The sequence below is a fragment of the Lacerta agilis genome, chromosome 3 (genome assembly GCF_009819535.1).
Source record: "Lacerta agilis isolate rLacAgi1 chromosome 3, rLacAgi1.pri, whole genome shotgun sequence".
Classification (NCBI taxonomy): Eukaryota; Metazoa; Chordata; class Lepidosauria; order Squamata; family Lacertidae; genus Lacerta; species Lacerta agilis.
The window spans coordinates 14,752,955-14,774,767 of record NC_046314.1 but is presented as its reverse complement, the minus strand read 5'-3'; the positions used below and the strand labels follow the sequence as shown (position 1 = coordinate 14,774,767).

Below are 21,813 nucleotides of genomic sequence, written 5' to 3'. Positions count from 1 at the left end.
ATGGTATTGTCTTCCGACGAGATTGGATCCTACGAGTGCCAAGAATGCAACCAATTTTCATTGTGCAAACAAAGATGACATAATACACAGTGCCAAATTCTTGCTGGGGTAAGGTAGAGACCCACAAAAGTACATAATGATGGGTCAGAGGTAAGAAGAGGTTTCTCCTCTGCTTCCCAGAGTCTTCAAGGAGCAGGACAGAGGGAAGAAAAGAGCTTTCCTTCCTTCCTTCACATTCCAGCCAGATGGGCGGTGGTATAAATAATAAATTATTAGTATTAGTATTTCCCCTTTCCCTGAATATGCACAAGGACCTGGCTGGTGTGGCAGGTGGTGACAAGGTAAGCTCTGAGACCAGAGAAACCTGGCACTAAAACTGGGAAGGGGAATCTTTTTAAGTCAAGACGGATCCTAATCTCACCAACACTCCAAGGGCCAAGTGGGAGGGAACCAAAGTCCAAGTGAGCAGAATCCACATAGTCAAAAATAAGAGCCACTAATAAACCCTCCAGCTTCAACCTATAGACGCCTCTCCTCTTGTGATTTCCCTTTCCCATTTCTTTCTTGCCATTGGTGATACTTTTTTTCCCTTCTTGGATATATCCATTTTCATGAAAAGAGCACACAGATGACTTCCTGGGTGAATAGTAACTACTGAAGCAGGTACTTATGTGCATCATCTCCACGTAGATGGTGAACAGAAGGAGATTTTGGTGTCCCTGCTCGCCCATCTGATCAGCCTGAGAACTTCCCAGGTTGAGTATAAGAATGAACAGCCAAGCCTAGAATTGTACTTCATTGCTAATCAAGTTCGGCACATTATCTTGTTTATCTCAGATGACATGTCAAAACTACAGGACTCTTTAGGGACAGAACTTAGTAACGGTGTCTACAGCCTACCCATTCTTAAAAAGTAAATTCAGGACAGGTCTGAAAATACAAAACAGGTATTTCCCTGTACACATGCAGGCCAGTTTGGGTGGTGTGCAGCAAAATGTCTGGAACACAACTCTCCACTACTTTGGTAAAGATTCTCAGGCTGCTTGCTAAGGGGAAGTGTGGAGGTCTGTTCTCTTACCAGATCAAAGGAGGGAGAAGAGGATCACTCATAAGAATATGACAGGCAGACCTTAGATGTGACATCATACACATACACTTAAAATGCAAAGATCAAAGCTTAACTTAGTATGGAAAGTTTCAGCTTGTAGCAGCAAGCATTTGAGGGCTTTTGCCCTCTGAGTAGCGGTTCCTAAATCATCTCCTCTGTGGTAGCTGTGCAGTAGTTATTTCAGTGGGGCCACAGAACTGCAGTTTGGGCACTAGTGCTGAAAAGCAATGGCTTTGGAAGCCATTTTGGGTCATATTTATTCAGAGGACCAGGCTTTTTTGGGGGGGGGAATAGTTATCTCACTATTTGAGAGGAGTGGCATGGCTGGCAGTGCACCAAGGCACCTCTGACACAGTCCTAGTTATTTACTGGGGTAGGAGAGCTGGAAAAAAAAAGTTCACATCTGACAACCAATGTGCCCCTTTGGTCTCAGATAGAACATGGGTAGATGAGTCTAAAAAAGCCTGGGACCCATAATTTTCGCAGCCCTCTAGTGGCTATGTTGGCTCATTTTCTACCTAATGTGATTAGCGTTGGAAGCGACAGTTGAACCTTGGTTTTCGAATGACTTAGTTCTCAAACATTTTGGCTCCCGAATACCGCAAACCTGGAAGTGAGTGTTCCGGTTTGTGAACTATATTTGGAAGCCGAACGTCCGACGGGGCTTTCGCGACTTCTGATTGGCTGAGGAGCTTCCTGCAGCCAATCAGAAGCCGCGCTTTGGTTTCCGAACTTTTTGGAAGTCAAACTTCTGTTCAACTTCCAAGGTACAACTGTACTCGATTGTGACCAAACTAAGCCTCCTGATGTATATTTTGCTCTAGAGTAGCCTAGACCTATTGACTAGTGAAGGTTATTTGATCCAAGAGGGTTTTTTTGTGCGTGCATGGCTATTTTTCAACAAGAAATGCCTCTGCAATCTTTTTCTATCAGAAGCCCAGCTAGAGCTCAAGGTCACCTCCTTTTTTCAGTTTTTCTCGCCTCCCCACCCGATAACTCCTAAAAAACCCCAAAACAAAACTTGAAAATATGTCAAAATACTCTAGTTACTGTGTGTAAAATAGTTGTTTTTAAATCTCACTTCCCTGTAATATTATCTTTTTCCACGTGCTTGCAAGCTCGTTTCATTCTTAGTTTAGGTTTAAGATATTTCTTCTTGGCCTTTCAAACAACCCGTTATTCTTTCTAAACAAACAAGTGGCTGAATGTGACTTTTAGGACCTGCTCAGACTTCTGTTGCTTCTGAAAGCTCTGCTGCTACCTGAACAAACATTTGCCAACATTAAATTCCGCTTGAGACAAACTAAGAACTCTCACTCATAAATACAACATTTTTCCTGGATGACTGACACCTTCTTCATTTCTATATTGAAAACAGGAAAGTGGTTCTGTAGGGTATTTCCCAAAGGAAACTAGGCTTCCATGAACACCTGGAAATGTAGTAATTGGTGCTTTATTTTTAAGATTTATTAACATATGATTTAATTTAGCTGACCTTCAAATGCACAATTACACTTTTATTAAGCTGTAATGAATTAGAATTAGTACATTATGTGGAAGGGTTACATAATGTGAGAGACTCCATCGCCTCCGCAAATCGTTACATTAGGACATGGAAGATTTGATGACTATGGTAACCTGCTACTGAATCCTTTTCCAAGTCCCAGACTCAAAATAACCCAGGCTAGTAATAATTAGATTATTTATATGCTACACATATAAATGCTACACAGGAGGCCCTATGGGTTAAACCACAGAGCCTAGGGCTTGCCGATCAGAAGGTCGGCGGTTTGAATCCCCGCAGCAGGGTAAGTTCCCATTGTTCGGTCCCTGCTCCTGCCAACCTAGCAGTTCGAAAGCACGTCAGAGTGCAAGTAGATAAATAGGTACCGCTCCGGCAGGAAGCTAAACGGTGTTTCCGTGCGCTGCTCTGGTTTGCCAGAAGCAGCTTAGTCATGCTGGCCACATGACCTGGAAGCTGTATGCCGGCTCCCTCGGCCAGTAAAGCGAGATGAGCGCTGCAACCCCAGAGTCGTCCGTGACTGGACCTAATGGTCAGGGGTACCTTTGCCTTTACCTTTATATGCTACACATATTCGAGGGTCAATCTGAAATGTGGAAAAGGATCTACATCAATATAACTTTGTGTGGATACAAACACCTGCTTTTCCAACATAGTGCCCTTTTGCATTTATACAAAATATATGTCATGCACCAGACAGTTTTTAATCATTTCAATAGCAACTGGACTCTGCATTAATAAATATCCTTCTTAGGCTCTGTTTTGCATAACATATTTAAATCCACATGCGTGGAATCATTATAAAATTATTTAATTTAATTTAAAGTATTTTTTTTGTTCTTTAGCTGAAAGCCCCCCTCTAAAATCAGCTTTAAAAGATCAGTAGTAAGACAGTCTGTGCCTTTTGGCTTATAATCTAAAAGACACGACATGGAAGAAAAAGGGGACAAGTAGGGAAGGCGTAAGGTAAGCAAGCTCAAGCACCAGTTCTTAAAGTTGCAGTTCTTATAATAGGGTAAAAACAGCTCAGGTAGTCTACTCTATTCCGTTTTCTATATGATATTCTATTATATTCTGATTTTAAATTTCAGAGGAGAATGCCCGCCAATGGCTTTGTACACACATCATCTGAATGATGCTGAGGGATTACTTTAAACCACATTGTAGGAGTTGCTTTTTACAACATGAAGGTGGGGTAAAAATGCTCTCAATAAATACATTATTAAAAAAATTCTTGATTTCTAAAACAGCCCCCCCCCCAAGAAATAAGTTCACTTTATTAATGACGGAGCATCCCTTTTTATTTATTTAATTTTTGAGCCATTCTGATACACATTCATGCTACTGCTAGCAAACTAAGAATGCATTTCAAGGCCACTGCTTCTATGACTTCTTTTGTATGGCCCAACCAAAATCTCTTTAGGCTCCTGTTATTTCTTGAATTTCGCCCAGGATTTCTTTCCAAAACCTTTTTATATGTGGGCATACTGAGAAATTATGCAGAAAGTCGGTACTAAGAAAATCACATCTCTAACATCTCAGTGTTACTGACATTGGAAAAATTTGGTGTTCAGGCTGTATGGACTGCGGTGCCATTGATGCATATACAGTTCAGTTCTCTTTTAAATTAGCACTAATAAATCTTGTTGGTACATTATCCAGGACCTTTTCTCTCTCTCTCCCCCCCCCTTTTCTTTTTGAAGGTGAGTCTTCATAATTCACCAATAGGATATCAACTATACTTATCAGATGGCATGAAGAGGCATTGCAATTACCATTTCAAAGACTGGATCTGTATGTCAATGAGAATATTTACCCATAAATTGTGTGCCTGGTTTTGAAATGCCAAATTATGGGTGGTCTGAAACAATCCATTTTAATTAGTAAAGCCTCATATGATCATTTATCACCAAATACTTAATTGAACTTGAATGTTTTTGTCTGTTCTGTAACTTTTTAGTCAGTCTTCTTAATTCAATGGGTCAGCATAGCTATCTGATTTTTCTTTTTCTTTTTTGGTCTGCTTTGGATAGACATGACTGTGCTTGATGTGGAGAGTCCATGTGAGTGTCTTTGGGAAGGACTTGAGTTGACGGAGAGAGTTTAACAGGGCTAATTGGATCTTGCTGTAAGACGACAGATCAGGTAAATGCCATTAAGCAGGTAGTGAGAAGTGATCGCAGAAGTAGAAAGCTGGCTCCCATGGGCAGGAAAACGTAGCAGAGGCTCCAAGAAGAGCCTCTTATAGGCTCCTGTAGGAGAGCAGCAGGAATAGAAGACAGCTAATAAGCCTCCTCTTGGTAGTAGGCTGAGAGAATGCTTTCCCTTTCACAAAGCTGAGACTCTCTATTGTATGGAAAACAATGCCGAGGACGTTTCTACAGCATAAACCCGATTTCTGATTTCTATTTAGCTTTAGCACTCTTACTTTAAAGAGCCCCATTCTCAACAAAGAACAAAGTAGTCCTTACTGGAGATTCGCAAGGTTTCGGGAACACAATGGTAACTAGGCAAACTAGATATATTCATTCCTTTAAGAGCTCTGTAGCAGCAAAAGACCAGGCAGGTGCAGCTATGCCTATATCACCCAGCACCCTGACACTCGTTTTGCCTGCTGAGAGGCAAAATGTGACCTTGCTTAAATTTTATTTTATAATCGAGAAGAAGCAAGATCAGACCTAAAGAAACATTGAGCTGCTAAACACCAGCTCATAGATCAGTAGGCTGTTCTGCACTACGCTTCTTTTGTTGACTCTTCACAGGTGAAAAGTGTGCTAAAAACAGCAGTGGATTTTAGAGGTGGGAGCAGAAATGAAATCTATAGGAAGCATACGGACTCTTCTCTATCTTGTTTGGTGATGCGATGAAACGTCTATAAGTTGTTACTGCACTCATGTCTGGATCTGGTTTTATTCCTTCAGCGGTCATTGTGTGATCAAAGCATCATATCTAGAATATGTATCATCTTTTCCTCTCTGCACCTTTCCCATAGTGCTTTAGGGTCGATGCCATGCCTTTCTAGGGAGGAGCCACACTATAGTGTGCCATCAATAAAGACTTCAGGATACGGTGAAACCTGTGCAACAAAGGTGCTAGATGCACTTCTGTGAGAACCGAATTCCACAATGTAGGGGCAGCTACAGATAAAGCCCTCTCCTGGGTCAGCATCTCTGCGGATGGCAGAACTACCAAGAGATGCCAAGGAAATCAACAACTATCTGACTTTTAGAAGACATCTGAAGGCAGCCCTGTTTAGGGACGTTTTTAATGTTTATGCCTTATCGTGTTTTTAATATCCTGTTGAGAACTGCCCAGAGTGGCTGGGAGGCCAGGCCAGATGGACAGGGTATAAGTATTATCATCAACAACATTATCATCATCATCTTAGTAAAGATAACCCCACAATTTTACCTTTTACCTTTTCTATGCTCATATCCAGTGTTGTTGTTTTTTTTAAGGAAAAAAGGCTATGGTACTCACCATGAAGTTGTTACAGTACGTGCCACATTTTTTGTGGGGGTGGGGTGGGTGGAAGGTGCCGGTATTGCATACCCTGGAGTTCCCCCAGAAAAAAAATACTGCTTATGTTCACTTGCATTTATATAAGCGAATTGGCTTGCCTTGATGGCATCCTTATCCATGGGCTTGGAGTGCTGGGCTCTGGGCGCAGAAAGGGAAATTACCTGTAAGACTTGGGCATTTGCCACCTATGCCCTCAACTGGGCAGGTGGAGTGATGGGCAGTCCTAGGCAATGTGACGTATGCTGCTTTGTGTACAAAGAATGTGGGCACAGACAAGGCATCTTCTTGCTGCGGTGTCCATCCCGTACAGGGCCGGCGCGTCCATTAAGGCGAACTAGGCAATTGCCTAGGGCGCCAAAATGGAGGGGGCGCTGGCCAGGCTTGGGCAGGGGGGCGGGACGGGCTAGCAGCAGCTTCTCTGCTGTAGCGGAGAGGTGCTGCTTGCCCCCTACACCACCACCAGCTCCCGCTAAAACAGGCTTGGGCAGGTGGCGGGCGGCGGGACGGGCGAGCAGCAGCTTTTCCGTTCAGTGGAGAAACTGCTGCTTGCCTCTCCACTACCCCCACCTCCCGCTAAAGCAGGCTTGGGCGGGGGGGGGGGCAGAAGGTGGTTTGCCTAGGGCGCAAGAAACCCTAGCACCGGTCCTGGTCCCGTGTTTCTCTGGCTGGCATTCTGTAAGCCTTTCTTAATAAAGTATTAGAACTGGCCATTCTGATGCCTTTGGCCTACCTGCACCCAACCACTCCCATTAGCTCACTGTTAGGTCTACTAACACGTATCATATCTCATATCATATCTCACATCATATCATAAAATCTCTGTCATAAAGCACGGTCTTTATTAGGCATAATTGTGTGACCAACTTGTAAACTGCTTTGGTTCTCCCTTGCTGCCTTTCATAAAACAGTTTGCATTACACATACATTTATTTCTGAGTATCCAGTGTACTTCAAAAAATTGAAATGGTACTGTAGGGGTAGGTTTTTTGGTCCCCCCTTCTTTCTCCTATGTAGACAGTTTGCCAATCGTACCCCAAGCCCTGCATATATATCTGCCTTCCTGCTCAAAGCTGAGCTGTGACCGTGTAGCTCTTTATTCTTCAGACGTGTCTGCTTCTGGGCCTGCAAAGATTAGTTCCTCCCCCTGGGCCCAGTTTCCAGCAATATTTGCATTATCAAAGTCCATAGGAGGTATTTGCCTGGTGCTAGAGGCCATACCTCCTGTGTTATTTTCAGCTTTTAACTTTGCTTTTCTTCTGACACCTTGTTATACTTCTGGTCTTTGTAAAAAACAAACAAACAAAAAAAACTTTTATTCAACCTTCTAGTACTTTCTTTACCATCAGTATGATGTGCATTCCAGTGCCCCCTCTGGTAACATGAAATAATGCATTCTTAACTTGTCCCAACAATACAGAAGTGGTGAGGTGAGTATGTGGAAGATGATGTCTATCTTTCTAACTTTCATATATTCTTCATCTTTTAGGAGGCAATTCTAAACTTACACCAGGAACGAAACCATTGTCTAATTGTAAATGCTACGTTGTAAAAAGATCTAGGAGGTGGCCTGTCATGGACTGGTGGAGACAGAGGAGTGGTGGGAGGAACCAGCTGGGAAACCACCAAGGGAAGAAGGCTCAGAGCCAGGGGATTGGTGGGGGGATAACAATGGGTGGTCAGAAGGAAAAGAGGGACACGACTGGGAAATGGAGGCATTGGAAGCTGAAGAGGTAACAGAGCTTAGTGGCAGAGAGAAGTCCAGAATCAAGGGCAGAAGCTGAAGAAGGCAAGTGGGATGAGGGAGGCCAAGAAGCAGAGAAGAGCCAGGCTGCTGAAGAGTCACAGGTGTCCCCCCCCCCTCCTGCTGCAACAAGCTCCCCTTCCTCTGTCTCTCAGAAGAGGAGAAGTGGATGCAGACACAGCCTACAATTGCTTGGAAAAAGCCCTGGGGGGACGGGACACTTAGATGGCTGTGGGGAGGCAGGGTCTTTCAGTCTCAGCAACTGCTTCTCATGGAGTAAGACCACTGGGAATGAGCTGCTAGGCTCATTAGGCCCGACATTCAACCAAGTTCCGTGGAGATTGTGCTTTTGCTAATAAAGAGTTGACTCCAACTTTGAACTGTGTGATTACCGACCAGCATGCACCTGTGACTTTAATTTTGCTGGGTGACACAAGGGACCAACTATTTATGAAGCAACCAAATCATCGGGCAAGAAGGAGAAGCAAGTTCTCCAGTGCAGGGGGAAACCAACAAGGGTCTGGATGCAGCTGAGCCAGATAAAACATGTGTCCCCTTTCATCACCCTTCTAGAACATCAGGGCAGGACACAAGGAATGACAGGAGATAGTGGAGAACCTCTCTGGACCTGAGCAAGCTGAAAAAAGCCTACTTCAGTTTGAGAACTACTGCCAAGGTTGTGTTTGTTTCTAGCTTCAATGAAGTATATAAAACCTGGATGGGTGAGTGTGAGCTGGGAGAGAGACTATCCAATACTTTCACAGGGAAAGTGACACCCAAGGATGGACAGAGGGTAGGTGCCACCTCCATGTTCTGAGATCACCCTCCAGTTTCCAACTTCAGTAGTTGTTCAGATAAGCAAACGAAGAAAGAGAGTGGAATGAATTGTCTGATTTGTCACTCAGAACTGAGAGCATAATGAATACTGCTGCAGCTGAGGTTTTGACTAGATCTCACATCAGATGTCAATAGGAGGGGATATGCATGGAGAGTAATAAACAATAACAAACCCAAAGTGCTTTAAAGTGATATTTCAGAAAATCAAGGGCAAAAGGCTCCCACCGAACAAGCAAATGAACAACTTTTAAAACAAGCACCACCGTGTCTTTTAACATCAACAGATTAGTGGTTGGTAATCATTGTGTTATCTCAGGAAAAGAAAAGAAAACAGTCAAATTCTCTATTTAGTCTTTCTTGAAGACTACACTTGTGGCCCATATTCATTACAAACAAGAAACTTCCTGCTTTGAATTATGCACAGCTACAATTTTATAAGCCATGTTCCGCAACCCTCCTTGCCGAGGAACCCAGAAGAATTAAAAGAAAGTGTAAGCAATTAATGGTGTGATACCATACAAGTGTCAAGTTCAGTATGGCTCTTTGTCACACTCCTTGCTGAAAACCAAACAACTCAACAGGGTAAAACTCAGCTGGAAACATTTAAATTAGGTAGTCTCTCTTTCTTTGTTTTCTAAACTTGCTGTCACTTGCGTCCCCCCCCATCCCGTGACTTTTAAATATTTAATCACAGAGTAAATGATCAGAGTGCCCAGCACAGTCTACAGAAAATAAATAGTAATTTCCCTCTCTCAGCTGCGCCTTCATTCTCCAACTCTGCATGTTGCGTTTATAGCCTTCTCCTTATCTTTTCTTTTGCTGCCATGTCACCAGAGAGCTAACTGAAGCCCTCTATCATGCAACAACGAAGGCAGACATAAACCTTTGTACGTGAACATTCCTGCAGATTTCGGCACCGGAGTTTTTCTATGACCCTGATGATATTTTTATGGGAAATCTATAATGATTGTAGATGAAAATGCATGGCATCGATCCATACTGGCACAGCTATGATGCCAAGTGGTTCATTAAAAAGAATTTTCTAAAAGACATCCCAGAAGTGTTTATCTGACATCTGGCCTTTAAAGCTTGAACCTGGGTTTTCCTCGGTTTAACAGAAAATACTGCTTTATAAAATCCCCTTTGGGGATTTGATATTTTTTAAGCCAGTTTTATTATCTGTACCTTTTTCCTTGCAAACGTTCTCTCCTCCATCTGTTGAGCTGTTTACAACGGTAGGTTTCGCCTCATCTGTTTTTTTTAAAGAGAAAAATTACGCTTATTAGATTATAAATTGAGTTTAGTAATGATTGTAAACTGTTACACCTGCTCTCAAATGCATATGTTATTCATGTCATTAGCTTTAGGCCTTTGTCCTTTTCTTCCATGGGACAGTAATATGGATACAAAGGAATGCTGTGCAACTACTTCGCTTATTTGACTGATTCTTCCACAAAGTAAGAGCATTTTTACTCATTCTAATTCACAGCACACTTACATATTCTTAGCATGTTTTCTTTCCCCATTTTGACACTTAGAAAGATGTTCATCTTGACATTTGCTGCTTCTTTTTTGATCCCAGTATCAAAATAAACAAAGCCTAAAGCACACACTTCATAGAAAAGCCAACTTTCTGTACAATACTGTTACAAAGGTTGTGTGCAACCCCCAATCTCTGCTGAGAAGTAGCAAGATTTCGGGGGTTCCAGGAGCTCATCCAGGTTCGTGTTTCCATTGGGAATCAAGACGCAGCAGTGGCTGTCGTTTCTTTAATAAATATTGTCTATAAAAATAACACATATTTACAACCTGGGTGCAGATGGAGGGAGCGAAAAACAGTTCGTATAAAAATATGAATACTATGCTCCATTAACATATACAATGCATTTTGAAGATTTGCAAAATGCCGTCAATTTAACTGATCAAAGAGTAGCCCACAGTTTTCCTGGCCATTCTTGTTTCATTCTAACATAGGTATTTTCCATTATCTTTTCATTTAATTGGTGGGAAAGCAACTTGGGGGCAATTTTTAATTGAAAAATCACCCAAAGGGAAATAGTTAAGAAGCTTCTCCTTCCATTTAGACTGCAGCACCTGTGGCTGCACCTTGTAAAATAAAAAAGAAAAAGGGGGGGGGGACACATGTGACTGACAGCTCACGAATGAGCCCTGTTTTGTTCAATGGCCATTTGATGTACCTTTGGGGAATATTAATTTGGTATGTATTTATTATTGGTTGGTTAACATGCAGTCCTGTCCTTTCTTTCACTGGACTGTATTTGAATGTAATGGTTTTCCTTTCATATTATTGCCAGCTGGTGAAGATTTATCATTGAAACAGTTCATTATCCTGGAAGAACTGTACTGTCTGCTGCTGTGCTCGGAGCACCCTATTGTGATGTTTGGAGCATCCTTCAACTCAGGTTTGTAGGATATGACTGTGGAGAGGCATTCTGCCTCCATTTCAGTGATCTTTGACAGTGACTTACCACTCCTACCATTCCTGTACATGGGACATTTATTTGATTCTTATTACTTTGTGACTCCATGCACATATTATACATCTTCTGTTTATGAATTTTCAAACAGTATAGTGTTATAAAAATATTCTCAGTATATTATTAGCCGACGTGTTGCTTGTTGTTGTTCAGACCATTTTTCTCAATGGCAGTTATTCCTAGTGTGTATAGGATTGCAGCTTGATAGTGGCAAGCCTATGTCTGCAAGCTTTCTCAGAAGTAAGTCTCACCGCGTTAAATGGGATTTGAAAAGTGAGGATAGGTTTGCAGCCTGATGGTCAAATTTGTTTGGCGATAATGCTTCCTATTTTTAGACGGCCGTGCCCTCCACTCAATTGCACACCAGTGCTTTGCACAATAGCTGAGGTCTTTGGACTTCACAGGATAAACTGCAGCCGCAGCTTACCGTGGGGTGGGCTGGGGAATGTAAGTTTAATAAACCACTGTGGCACACTGCTGAGACAAGTGGCACCTGCTTGCTTAAAGTGGAGGCGCCATAATTATCAGGACCGCCATCAGTGGCGGAGTTAGCTGCATGGGCACCTGGAGCGGCGGCCATGATGTGCACCGGGGAGGGGGGCAGAGCAATGCTCCATGCACAGTGGCGGGGTGAGGCAATCTTTTTGTCACTCCCCCCAGAGATGGCACCCAAGGCAGGCTGCCCCCACCGCCCCCCTCTTCCTATGCCCCTGACCATAATACCTCAAGGACCACCATTCCCCATATGAACAGACATGTGACCATCATCTGAGGCCCTTCTTTGTGTGCCTCTTTCACGGGTCATTTCTCAAGTAGTTCCCTGTTTATGGAATGCTCTCCCCAGGGTGGCTCATCTTGTGCCTTCATTCCATATCTTTAGGTGTTAGGCAAAAATGTTCCTGTATAACCAGGTCTTTGGCGGATTAAACTATCTATGGCCTTTTAAATGTGCATAGGAGGGGTTATTTGGGGTTTGTTTGGTTCTTATTATGATATGGATTTTGTGTTAAATTGTTATGCTGTAATCTTCAGATGAAGATTATGCCCTGTGATCTTCAGATGAAGGGTGGTATATGAATTTAACGAATTAAAAAAAGGGGGGGGAATCAGTGTATAAAATTAAGTATGTTTTTCTTCACCAAATATGCCAGTAGAAATGATGGTGCAAAATGCCTGCAAACCACATGTACACAGTGTCAGTTTGCATTTCTTGGTGCAGAGAGTATTGATCTGATGTGATCTGATGAGAGTATTGATCTTTCCTATTCCACTTACCGGTAATTCAAGAGGGTTCTGGAAGCTTCTCTGTGTGAAAGAAGCAAGCAGAAGGTTCCTGATGTTTGGGTTATTCCTTCAGAGAAGCTGAGTACAGCTGGTTTAAACGGGTTCTGTTATCTCTTTCTGTCAAGGTCATGCTGACTATAATAATAAGGCCAGAAGGAGCCTGGGTTTCACTTTTTCTTTCTATCTCTCTTCCTTCTGGTGTGGTGTTCTGTACATAGATGCTTAGTGTTAAGGTTTGAGACTTATTTTAAGTTACGTCTGCTGCAACTGGATTTCTTATGGACAGTGCTAATCCTGAATGTATTGGATTTTTGACCATTATGCTCATTTGCCTTCAGCAGCAGTAAAGCTCTGCTGGATGAAATACAATTGCCTCTGGTCTATTTTTGGGGAGGGAATCCTGCAACGTGTTTAAGTTGTTACTATGCTAACTATACAAAGGAATCTACTCTGGATCAATATTGATTAGAATCCATGACACACAGTGGTACAGATTGTACCAGTGTTGGGCAGGCAAAGAAAAAATGGCAGACAAAAGCAGCCCAGTGTGGCACTCAATATTAAATGTCTTGTGTAAATGTAAGTCTACAGGTGATTAGATATCATTGCTTGGAGAGAGGACTTGGCAGCAGGAAATCGTATGTGGAAGACTTCAAGTGGCATGTCTCATGTCAGAAAACACATGCAGTGCTCATTCCCACATGAAAGAAAAGTTGAGCAAGATGCTCCAATGCACAGCATCTATTTTGTCCTTTATTTCAAGAGCTGGCAATAAGACAACAGGGGAAAAAGAAGTTAGGTGCACCTAGGTCATAACTTCAATCATTAAAGGCCTGGCCCTTATTCTCTAGACATTCTACCTGTGACTTATAAAAAGCTATACTTTTCAGGCCCATTTCTAACATTTAGATTTGATACAGCAAAAAGAAAACCACATCTTGGCAGGATTTGAATAGAGCTCTTGCCATTTTTTAAAATAAAATGAGATTTAAAATGAGTCCCAATGAAAACTGAGTGCATGACTGCACATGTGTAGATGCTCACTAAGCAGGCATTTAAAAAAAAACCCAGCCTAAAGACGGATTGATAGATAAAACCAGCTTAAATCAGAAAGCATCAAGAGAACATTGCAACTGTGAATATATAGTTGGATAATCGGAGTCAACAGAATTCTATGGCAGAAGGGTGATCGAGTTTCATACACAGTGCTTCTCCTGCAGACCATAACAAGGGGCAGGAATGGAAGGGGATTTTGCTGTAACATAAATTCAACTCTTTAGAAACAGCTACAATGCCGTATACACAGACCAAATGACTCAGTAATGTAGGCTGGATAGCTTGGCTGCTTCGCTCTACTGCATTGAGTGATTGGACCTCTCCTGCTGTAGCTTCCAGGTATTAATAAAAGCTTTCAGAGCTGATAGAAAAGTTTTCACTAAAAGATGGGTCGTGCTGCCTGAATTAAATATGTGCAAGCAACAGAATATACCATTAGTGCTGGTTAGGTGGGCCAGACAAGATGAAGAGTATGCTATTTGAAGTACATGAAAAATAACCCAGTATATAATGCAGCAGTGGGATAAGGGCTTTCAAACAATTTTTACTTGTTACAAGGTAGTTACTTTGATAGTTTTGTTGTGCTGAGGCCACTCTGGGCAGCTCCTACCCCTCAAAAACCTAAAATCACAGGAAAGGAAAATAACCCGCTTTGAATGGAAGCACGACGTTTTTTCTGTAAAAAGTTCACTTTTAATATGTAATTCAGAAATTTTAAACATGGGGTGGTTTGAACTAAGATTTACTCAGAGTAGATCCCACTAAAGTGACTGAAGATGACTAAGCTATGTCCACTGATTTCGCTGGGTCTACTCTGAGTGCAACCTGGTTGAATGACACCCACAGTTCATCCCTACTGCTTTTATGAGCTTTGAATGATGCTTATTTTTCAAGGTTTGAATATTTGTTCACCAAATCTTTCTGAAATGTCAGTAATCCAATTTGTAAAGCAGCGCGCAGAAAAATTGTTACTTAGAAGTTAAATATACATGATAAATTGTAGGTTTACTAAAGGCAGAAAAGCTCCTTCATCTCCTTCAGCTTATTTTCTCCACATTCCTTTCCTTCTTTGATGTATGAACCTTATACGATACTGCTGTAAACATTTCCCATTTACAGGGTTTCTAGGATCTATTCCACCTTAAGAAGGGAATGTGCTGCCAGTTACTAACAGGAAAGACTGCATTCCTGGGCTGGAAGGAATACATTCATTCATAATGAATAGGGCTCTGGTCTCCAACAGGAGAACTGCAAAAGCCTCGACTTAATCCGGTGAAAATGTACAAACGTTTTCAGTCAATAGCATTGACTAGGATTATTGTTCACCAAGGTAGGGAAAGCCTGAGTGATAGAATGCTTTAACAGAGCACAGCACAACACAAACCTGCTTCTTGACTCTGACTCTCGATTTCATCAGCACTTTGCTTTGCCTCCGTGACGTTGTCACCTGCCAGAAACAACGACAAAAGTTATGAAATATAGTTTATTAGTTAATCAGGCAATGTGGGAATAACTGCAGCAAATAAAGCTTCTGATTTATGGCAGGATCTGTAACAAAAAAGGAGGATATTCAGAAGTGAAAAATGGCAAAAGTAAATAGTTAATAACATTCACTTCCCTAACAGTGTGGCGGATCGAAGCAGCTTGCAGCATTCGACAGCACTGCCTGTAAACCTATACTCATCTGTATGTGCTTTACGGGCCTCCATAAAGACTCCATACCAGGCAGGATAATTTGCAATTGTGTTTTCTTTCTATGCACGAATGGAAAGTACTTCCATACATGTTTGGGGAACACTGCCAACGTCATTCAGCTGTTGCCTTCCCCGACTTTCTCAGCTGCTTTGGCGGGTCCCCAAATCTTTAGGGGTCACAGGGGCCTGCTACTGAAAGCATCCTTGCTTAAGTGGAAACAACCTTGCACTATTTTGGACTCAAGCCACGCTGTCTGCTGCTCCTCCAATAAAAGTGCAGACCACTCTAGAAAATGTCTTAATATAGCTACATTTTTGAAACACGGAAAACTCATTAAAACCAAGGCTACGTAGCATGCAGAAATCCTGGATAAAACTGTCAAAATGTTCACCTTGCATCTGAACCCTTCAGGATGCTCAACACGTTATAAAAAATGCATGACAAATGAAGGCGGTGTGAGGCGGAAAGACAAAATGCAGCAGTGTGGCTAAGTTTCGCTGGCTGGAATCACCCTCCCTGGCTTCGAGTGACATTCTTTTCCCTGCTTCTTGAATCCCAGAAGTAAAGAAAAGGCTTCAGCATAAGAGGATGCTATGTGGAGAGCACGAAGTTCCTGAACTGTAGCCTGAATGAACCAGGTAACTGCTGTTTCCACTAGTCTGGAACCCCTAAGCTCAAATGGCCATAATAATAAGACAGCAGAGTAATTGCTTGAACAATGTTGCGAAACTGTGTGTGTGAGAGAGACGGAGAGCTCTGAAAAGGAATAGGTATAAAGAGAGATGCTAGAAATTTATCTAGAAAATGAACTGAGTGAAATTCATTTGCAGATGTACATCAGCTGATCTTGCAAAAGGCTTGGTAATGATCCACATCAATCCTCCCTCTCGCGCTGCTATGATTGTATCTCCTGCTCTGCTTCTTTTTCAGTATTGCAATTCATATACCCCATTCCTTTACCACGTCTGTGCCTTAACACCTGAAAGCCCACACAGCACAGAGAAGCATGATAACAGCTTTATGCCAAGGAGAAAGGAAAGAAGGAAGGAGGAAGGAAGGAAGGAAGGAAGGAAGGAAGGGTAAATGTCCACAAAGGGAACATTTTGCATTTACCAGAATTGTTTATTCAGCTAGTAGTCATTACAAACAACCGGTTTTCTCGCTCTTTTAGCTTCTTTGCAGTCTGCACATTTTAAAAAACCACCAGATGGAGCTAGTGTAGAGGACTTAATTTCCCCCCTCCCAACTACAGATCCTGCAGTTACATTCAGATCAGCAATGGGGGAAAGATTCTCAACTGGTATAAATCAGTGCCGTGGCATTACATTCAGTAGAGTCATGCCGAGGACCCTTGGACCTTTAGCTGACTTATAACACCTCGCACTGATTTCAGCTGACCTAAATGGATGGCAAGCTCTAGTAATTTCTTAGTACTTCAGTGGTTTTCAGCCTGCAATAAAATAACAAATAAAATAACAAATAAAATAAAATGTGGATGATCATCAGTCTTCAATAAGAGCTGTATCTTTAGCACACCACAACTGATGATGTGTACAAAGCAAAGTGGCACAACACTAGAAAGGAAAGTGGAACAACACTAGAAAGTAAATATTTATTTTTCATTGTATTCAATGTTACTTATTTCAGCAATGGGTTGTAGCCAGTGTTAGTTCTACGCAGAGTAAATGCACAGGGCGGTCAGCGCAGGATTACTAAATAGGCAGAGTAGGCACCAGCCTATAAGCCCCATGCCTTTTAGGGCCCCTGTAACAAAGGATCCAAATAATATTGATTTGATCTTGAAAGAAAATCACAATCAAGCTTTCTTAGTTCAATGCTAGGGTCCTCCCGAGATTTTGACTGCCTAGGGGCCGCCACAGGGTTTATTCCAGCACTGAGGGTGGTAGCAAAACTAACACATCACATCAGTGCAAAGGCTTTCATTTGTGCATTGAGCCTTTTCCCACCTCTGTGTGTCCTCATCAAATCTGCTCTGGAGGATTGGAATAACCCCCCAGAACAAATTTAAGGGTCACAGGGGGAGGAAAGGGTTCCATCCTGCAAGTAGAAATTACTGTGCTGATGGGAGGCGTACGTAGAATTACATTGGATGCAAGCGTCAGCAACCAATGAGCATGACTAAATTACGCTAAGTAGGACTAAACTTGGATACAACCTAATACCTTTTGTTGTGCCTTAATGGCGTATTTCAAAAGCCATGCTATATGATGGATTTTTTTTGGCCAATATTTCTAAATTCAAGCATTTTTAATATAGTTTTGGGATTGTTCTGTTTGTTTATTCATTTAACATCCTGTACCTTAATCACGCAAGTTTACTCATGGTGCTTTGCAGTTTTACAGCACATGGATTAGATTCATATACATACTTCTTTTGAATAGCGTTAAGTTCCTACCAGTAGAGGCAGAAGAAAAAAATACTGAGTGACCCACAGACTGATCTTCCTGTAAAGAAATAAAACGTTGATATGGGTAGGGAACCTGCAGCCTGGTGCCTTCATTGCATATCTTTAGGTGCCAGGCAAAAACATTCCTCTTTGCCCAGGCCTTCGACTAATTAAACAGTTTATGGCCTTTCAAACTGTGTGCGTGGCTGTTATTGTTTTGTTTGTTACTACGTTGTGTTTTTATATTGTAAACCACCCTGTGAACCTTGGATGAAGAGCAGTATAGAAATTGAATCAAAAAATAAAAACCTCAACAAAATGGTTGCAGGGCTGGTTACAAAAAAAATATCAAAATTAAATACCACGTATTATTAAAATCATAAACGTAAACCACAAAAGCAGCCAACATCAAAGTAGCAAAATAGCAGCACAGAGCAATTTTGTGTTGTGCTACTTAAATTTTTCTCTAGTATCTTCCATCGAGTTTGTAATAAATCACCCGTTGCTAGTGAAGCACAAAAGCACTTCAGCTTATTCCTACTATTGCAACAAAGTTTCTTTGGCCAAAAGATTGGCTGTCACATTGAAATACATTTACTGATAATAATGTATATTTTGCTCTTCTCCTACATATATTCAGAGCAGTGGAACTTTCAGGTTATTCACTGTGGTCTTGATATCACATGTGTGATCTACTTATGGCAAAGGAGCACTGTTCTAGGGGGTTGCTCACAAAATAGTTTTAAAAAGTGTTCAATCAATGCTATGGCATCCACACTTAAATGGCCATGTGGCATGCAATTAGTAATGTTACTACACCTTCTGAGTAATTCCAAGCGCAACACGTTATGTTAAAGAGGGTAAATGTCACACTAGAGTAACTAAGCCAGAAGTGGTGGCCACAACCCTGCATGTTTTCTATAGGAATTTCAGTCCTGACTGACACAACAATTGTTTTAGATTCCCTGAGTCTACAATGCAGACTTCCTCCCTGCCCACCCTGGTCAGTTCAAGGTGAATATGCTCATGTTGACCAAGCCTTTGGAGAATGATTCAGTATGTACTCATTCAGGCTGTCACCGTGTCATTTATTCAGCCTACTTTTCAAAGATATTCCAGGACATGATGACCTATGCCAGGGCCATACACAAGGCTGGTTTCAATGTAAGTAGAAAATGGAGACAGATGTACATCTTTGCAACGTTCAAAAGTTCAGATCAGAGTCTCCGGCACATGAATGACAGTGAAGCCTCCCAAAGCATTGCCAGACACACACATGTGACCTTTTACAGACTGCAATATCCCCTTTCTTGCTGCGGGGGCTACAGAGGTGACACAGAAAAAGTAATGTGGAAGCATGCGTCAAACTATCCCAGTAACATTTGCAATAGGCAAATTTATCTGTCAGATGACTTGGTTCAATTATACCAGAGCTGCATAACGTATTTCATAAAATGATACCCAAAGCATATGGATAGAGGCAATTTATTGGCAATGTATAGTCAAAGTGGCAGGGCTTCTTGCATAGAGGCAAAGGAGATATATATATAAAAAGAGAGGTGGTAAAGAACTGTTATAGGAAAATAGTACACAGAGATCTAAAGAAGCCCCCCTTTTTAAACCTTCACAAATATTTAAAAGAAAAAAACATGTTTGCAAATGACAGTCTTTCACTGAACATCTTTTATTGATGAAGAACCTTTTCCTAATTATGTGTCTCTACTGACACTAGAATCAAAGCAAATGGAAAGGTTTTAAATAGTGCATGTCTCAAGCAAAGAGGCAAAAACATGTGTCTGTTTCCTAGCTTTATTTCTCTCGCTCTCTCATTCACTCTGTAGTAGCAATGGAAAATCCAAACTTATTGTCTGGCGTCTGTCCTGATTACACCATTAGTAATAAAAATATCTGTTCCTTTGCCTCAACTTGACAATATCTTCTGTTGCCTTCTGTCTGCTACAGCAGAAGCTGGAAATTATATAATTTTTATTTAGGTGACAACTGCTTCACAATATCTCCTCCTCTCCCTTAAACAATAATTGATTTGTAGTAATCTGTCACTCCTTCCAAATATGATAGCAAATGCGGTGCATGACACCGTGCATCATTTCAGACAAGGAAATTTAAATGGTTCCAAGTTATATCTAATGCCAAACAGAAACATCTGTCTGCCTTTCTGAGGAGAAAGAAACCATTTTAAAACAGGAGACTGTGAGTTACGGTAGCACAGCACCAACAAAACAAGCCCATCACTCACTGAATACAGATTTCTGGCTGGGGGCCTTCTTTTCCCTTTGCCAAAACGGCCACTGAATACAATTAGTATCCCCCCCCCAATTTCTTTAATGACACTAAAGGAATTTAAGGGTTGATATGCACATCTATAGCTAGAAGAAGCAGGCAACCCAGTGTTTGGTAAACAGCTGTTTCATTCACAATGAAGACAAGAGGCTCATCCACTAAAAATAGAAAATACAGAAACTTGCTAAAGCCTGCATTCTTTTCCACCATTTTTAAGGAGTGGCACTCAGTATGCAAAGAGAGCAAGGCTAAATGCATATGCTGCAGTAGCAGCCCCCAAATGAAACAGCTGATGCAATAATAAGCCAGGAGGTCAGATGGGAGAGGATGAAACAAGAATTTTGTAGAAAGCAGAAAGTAATCTCAGAGCTATAACAGGAGAGAGGGTTTCAGCATTTTCCACTTTCATTGTAACAGCTCTCCAGAGAATGCATTGTCATACCACTTACTGATCCCATCACGAACATAGAAAGCCGAAAAAAACTTAGCAACCTGCTGCCTGGCCATTTGATTTTTCCTTCGTTGCACAGCTTTTAAGAAATGCTAAGATGCTTTCTTCCTATTTTGGCAGTCAGAAGTTATGCCCTACTGTGCAAGTGGTCTATATAAAGGAAACGCAACACCTCAACTGCAAGCTTTCCTCTGGGGGCATTCAGCTCTTGGTAGGAATACTGCTTCCCCAGAATCAGCGTCTCTTGTGCTGTGCCCTGGAGATAATATGAGATGTAACCATGTCACCCATTGCTCAAAGTGCAACAAAAGCACTTATGGATGGCCCATCCTACATGCTTCCCAGGGTTCATATGTAACCTAGGTGGTGAGGGATGTAGTGTCACAGACAGGGCCGGCGCATCCATTTAGGCGAACTAGGCAATTGCCTAGGGCGCCAAAATGGAGGGGGCGCTGGCCAGGCTTGGGCGGGGGGTGGGGGGTGGGACGGGCTAGCAGCAGCTTCTCCGCTGTAGCAGAGAGGTGCTGCTTGCCCCCTACACCACCCCAGCTCCCGCTAAAGCAGGCTTTGGCGGGGGGCGGGACGGGCGAGCAGCAGCTTCTCCGCTACAGCGGAGAAACTGCTGCTTGCCTCTCCACCCCCCCACCTCCCGCTAAAGCAGGCTTTGGCGAGGGGCGCCAGAAGGTGGTTCGCCTACGGCGCAAGAAGCCCCAGCACCGGTCCTGGTCACAGAAGCATCAGTCCCCTCACTAGACCACTAGTTAATAGCATGTAACTGGCTCCTAAGAAGATCCAAAGGCTGCCAGTAGGATTTGAGGGGTCTGATGCCAGTGGGTTTCTCAAACCACTACTGATTGTTTTAGTCATTCGGGCATGATGCTTCTCTGGCATAGGAAAGGGCCATTGAATAATATCATGCCAGGGAACAGGGGTGGGGAGGGGAAGGGACAGTAGCACTTGTGGGGCTCCAAGATTATTGATCGATTGAATTTATATACCACCCTATACCTGGAGGTCTCAGGGCAGTTCACAAAAAAGGTCAACACAAAAACTACAATATATATAATTAAAATAGAAACAACCCAATAACACCTCCCACCCACCCCCCAAAAGAGCCACATTTTTAAAAGGGCATAGGATGTTAATCAGATCAACCAAAGGCCTGGTTAAAAAGGAATGTTTTTGCCTGGCGTCTAGAGGTGTATAATGAAGGCACCAGGTGAACTTTTCTGGGGAGAGCATTCCACAGACGGGGAGCCACTGCAGAGAAGGCCCGTTCTCATGTTGCCACCCTTCAGACCTCTCGAGGAGGCACAGGAAGGAGGGCCTCAGAAGATTATCTCAAGGTCCGGTGAGGTTCATATGGATAAGGCAGTCCTTGAGGTATTGTG

At 42.3% G+C, this 21,813-nt stretch overlaps 1 protein-coding gene across 2 annotated transcripts in view; it reads right to left on the bottom strand.

Annotated features, from left to right (window-relative positions):
- Positions 1 to 21,813, bottom strand: part of LOC117043333 (ADP-ribose glycohydrolase MACROD2-like) — a 125,044-nt gene that overhangs the window by 67,613 nt on the left and 35,618 nt on the right. For both annotated transcript variants that reach the window (XM_033142882.1, XM_033142883.1), the window contains 2 exons: positions 14,953 to 15,015; positions 9,916 to 9,981 (listed from right to left, as the gene is read on the bottom strand). In XM_033142882.1, the coding sequence (XP_032998773.1) occupies positions 9,916 to 9,981; positions 14,953 to 15,015 (129 nt within the window). The remainder of the gene's footprint in view (positions 1 to 9,915; positions 9,982 to 14,952; positions 15,016 to 21,813) is intronic.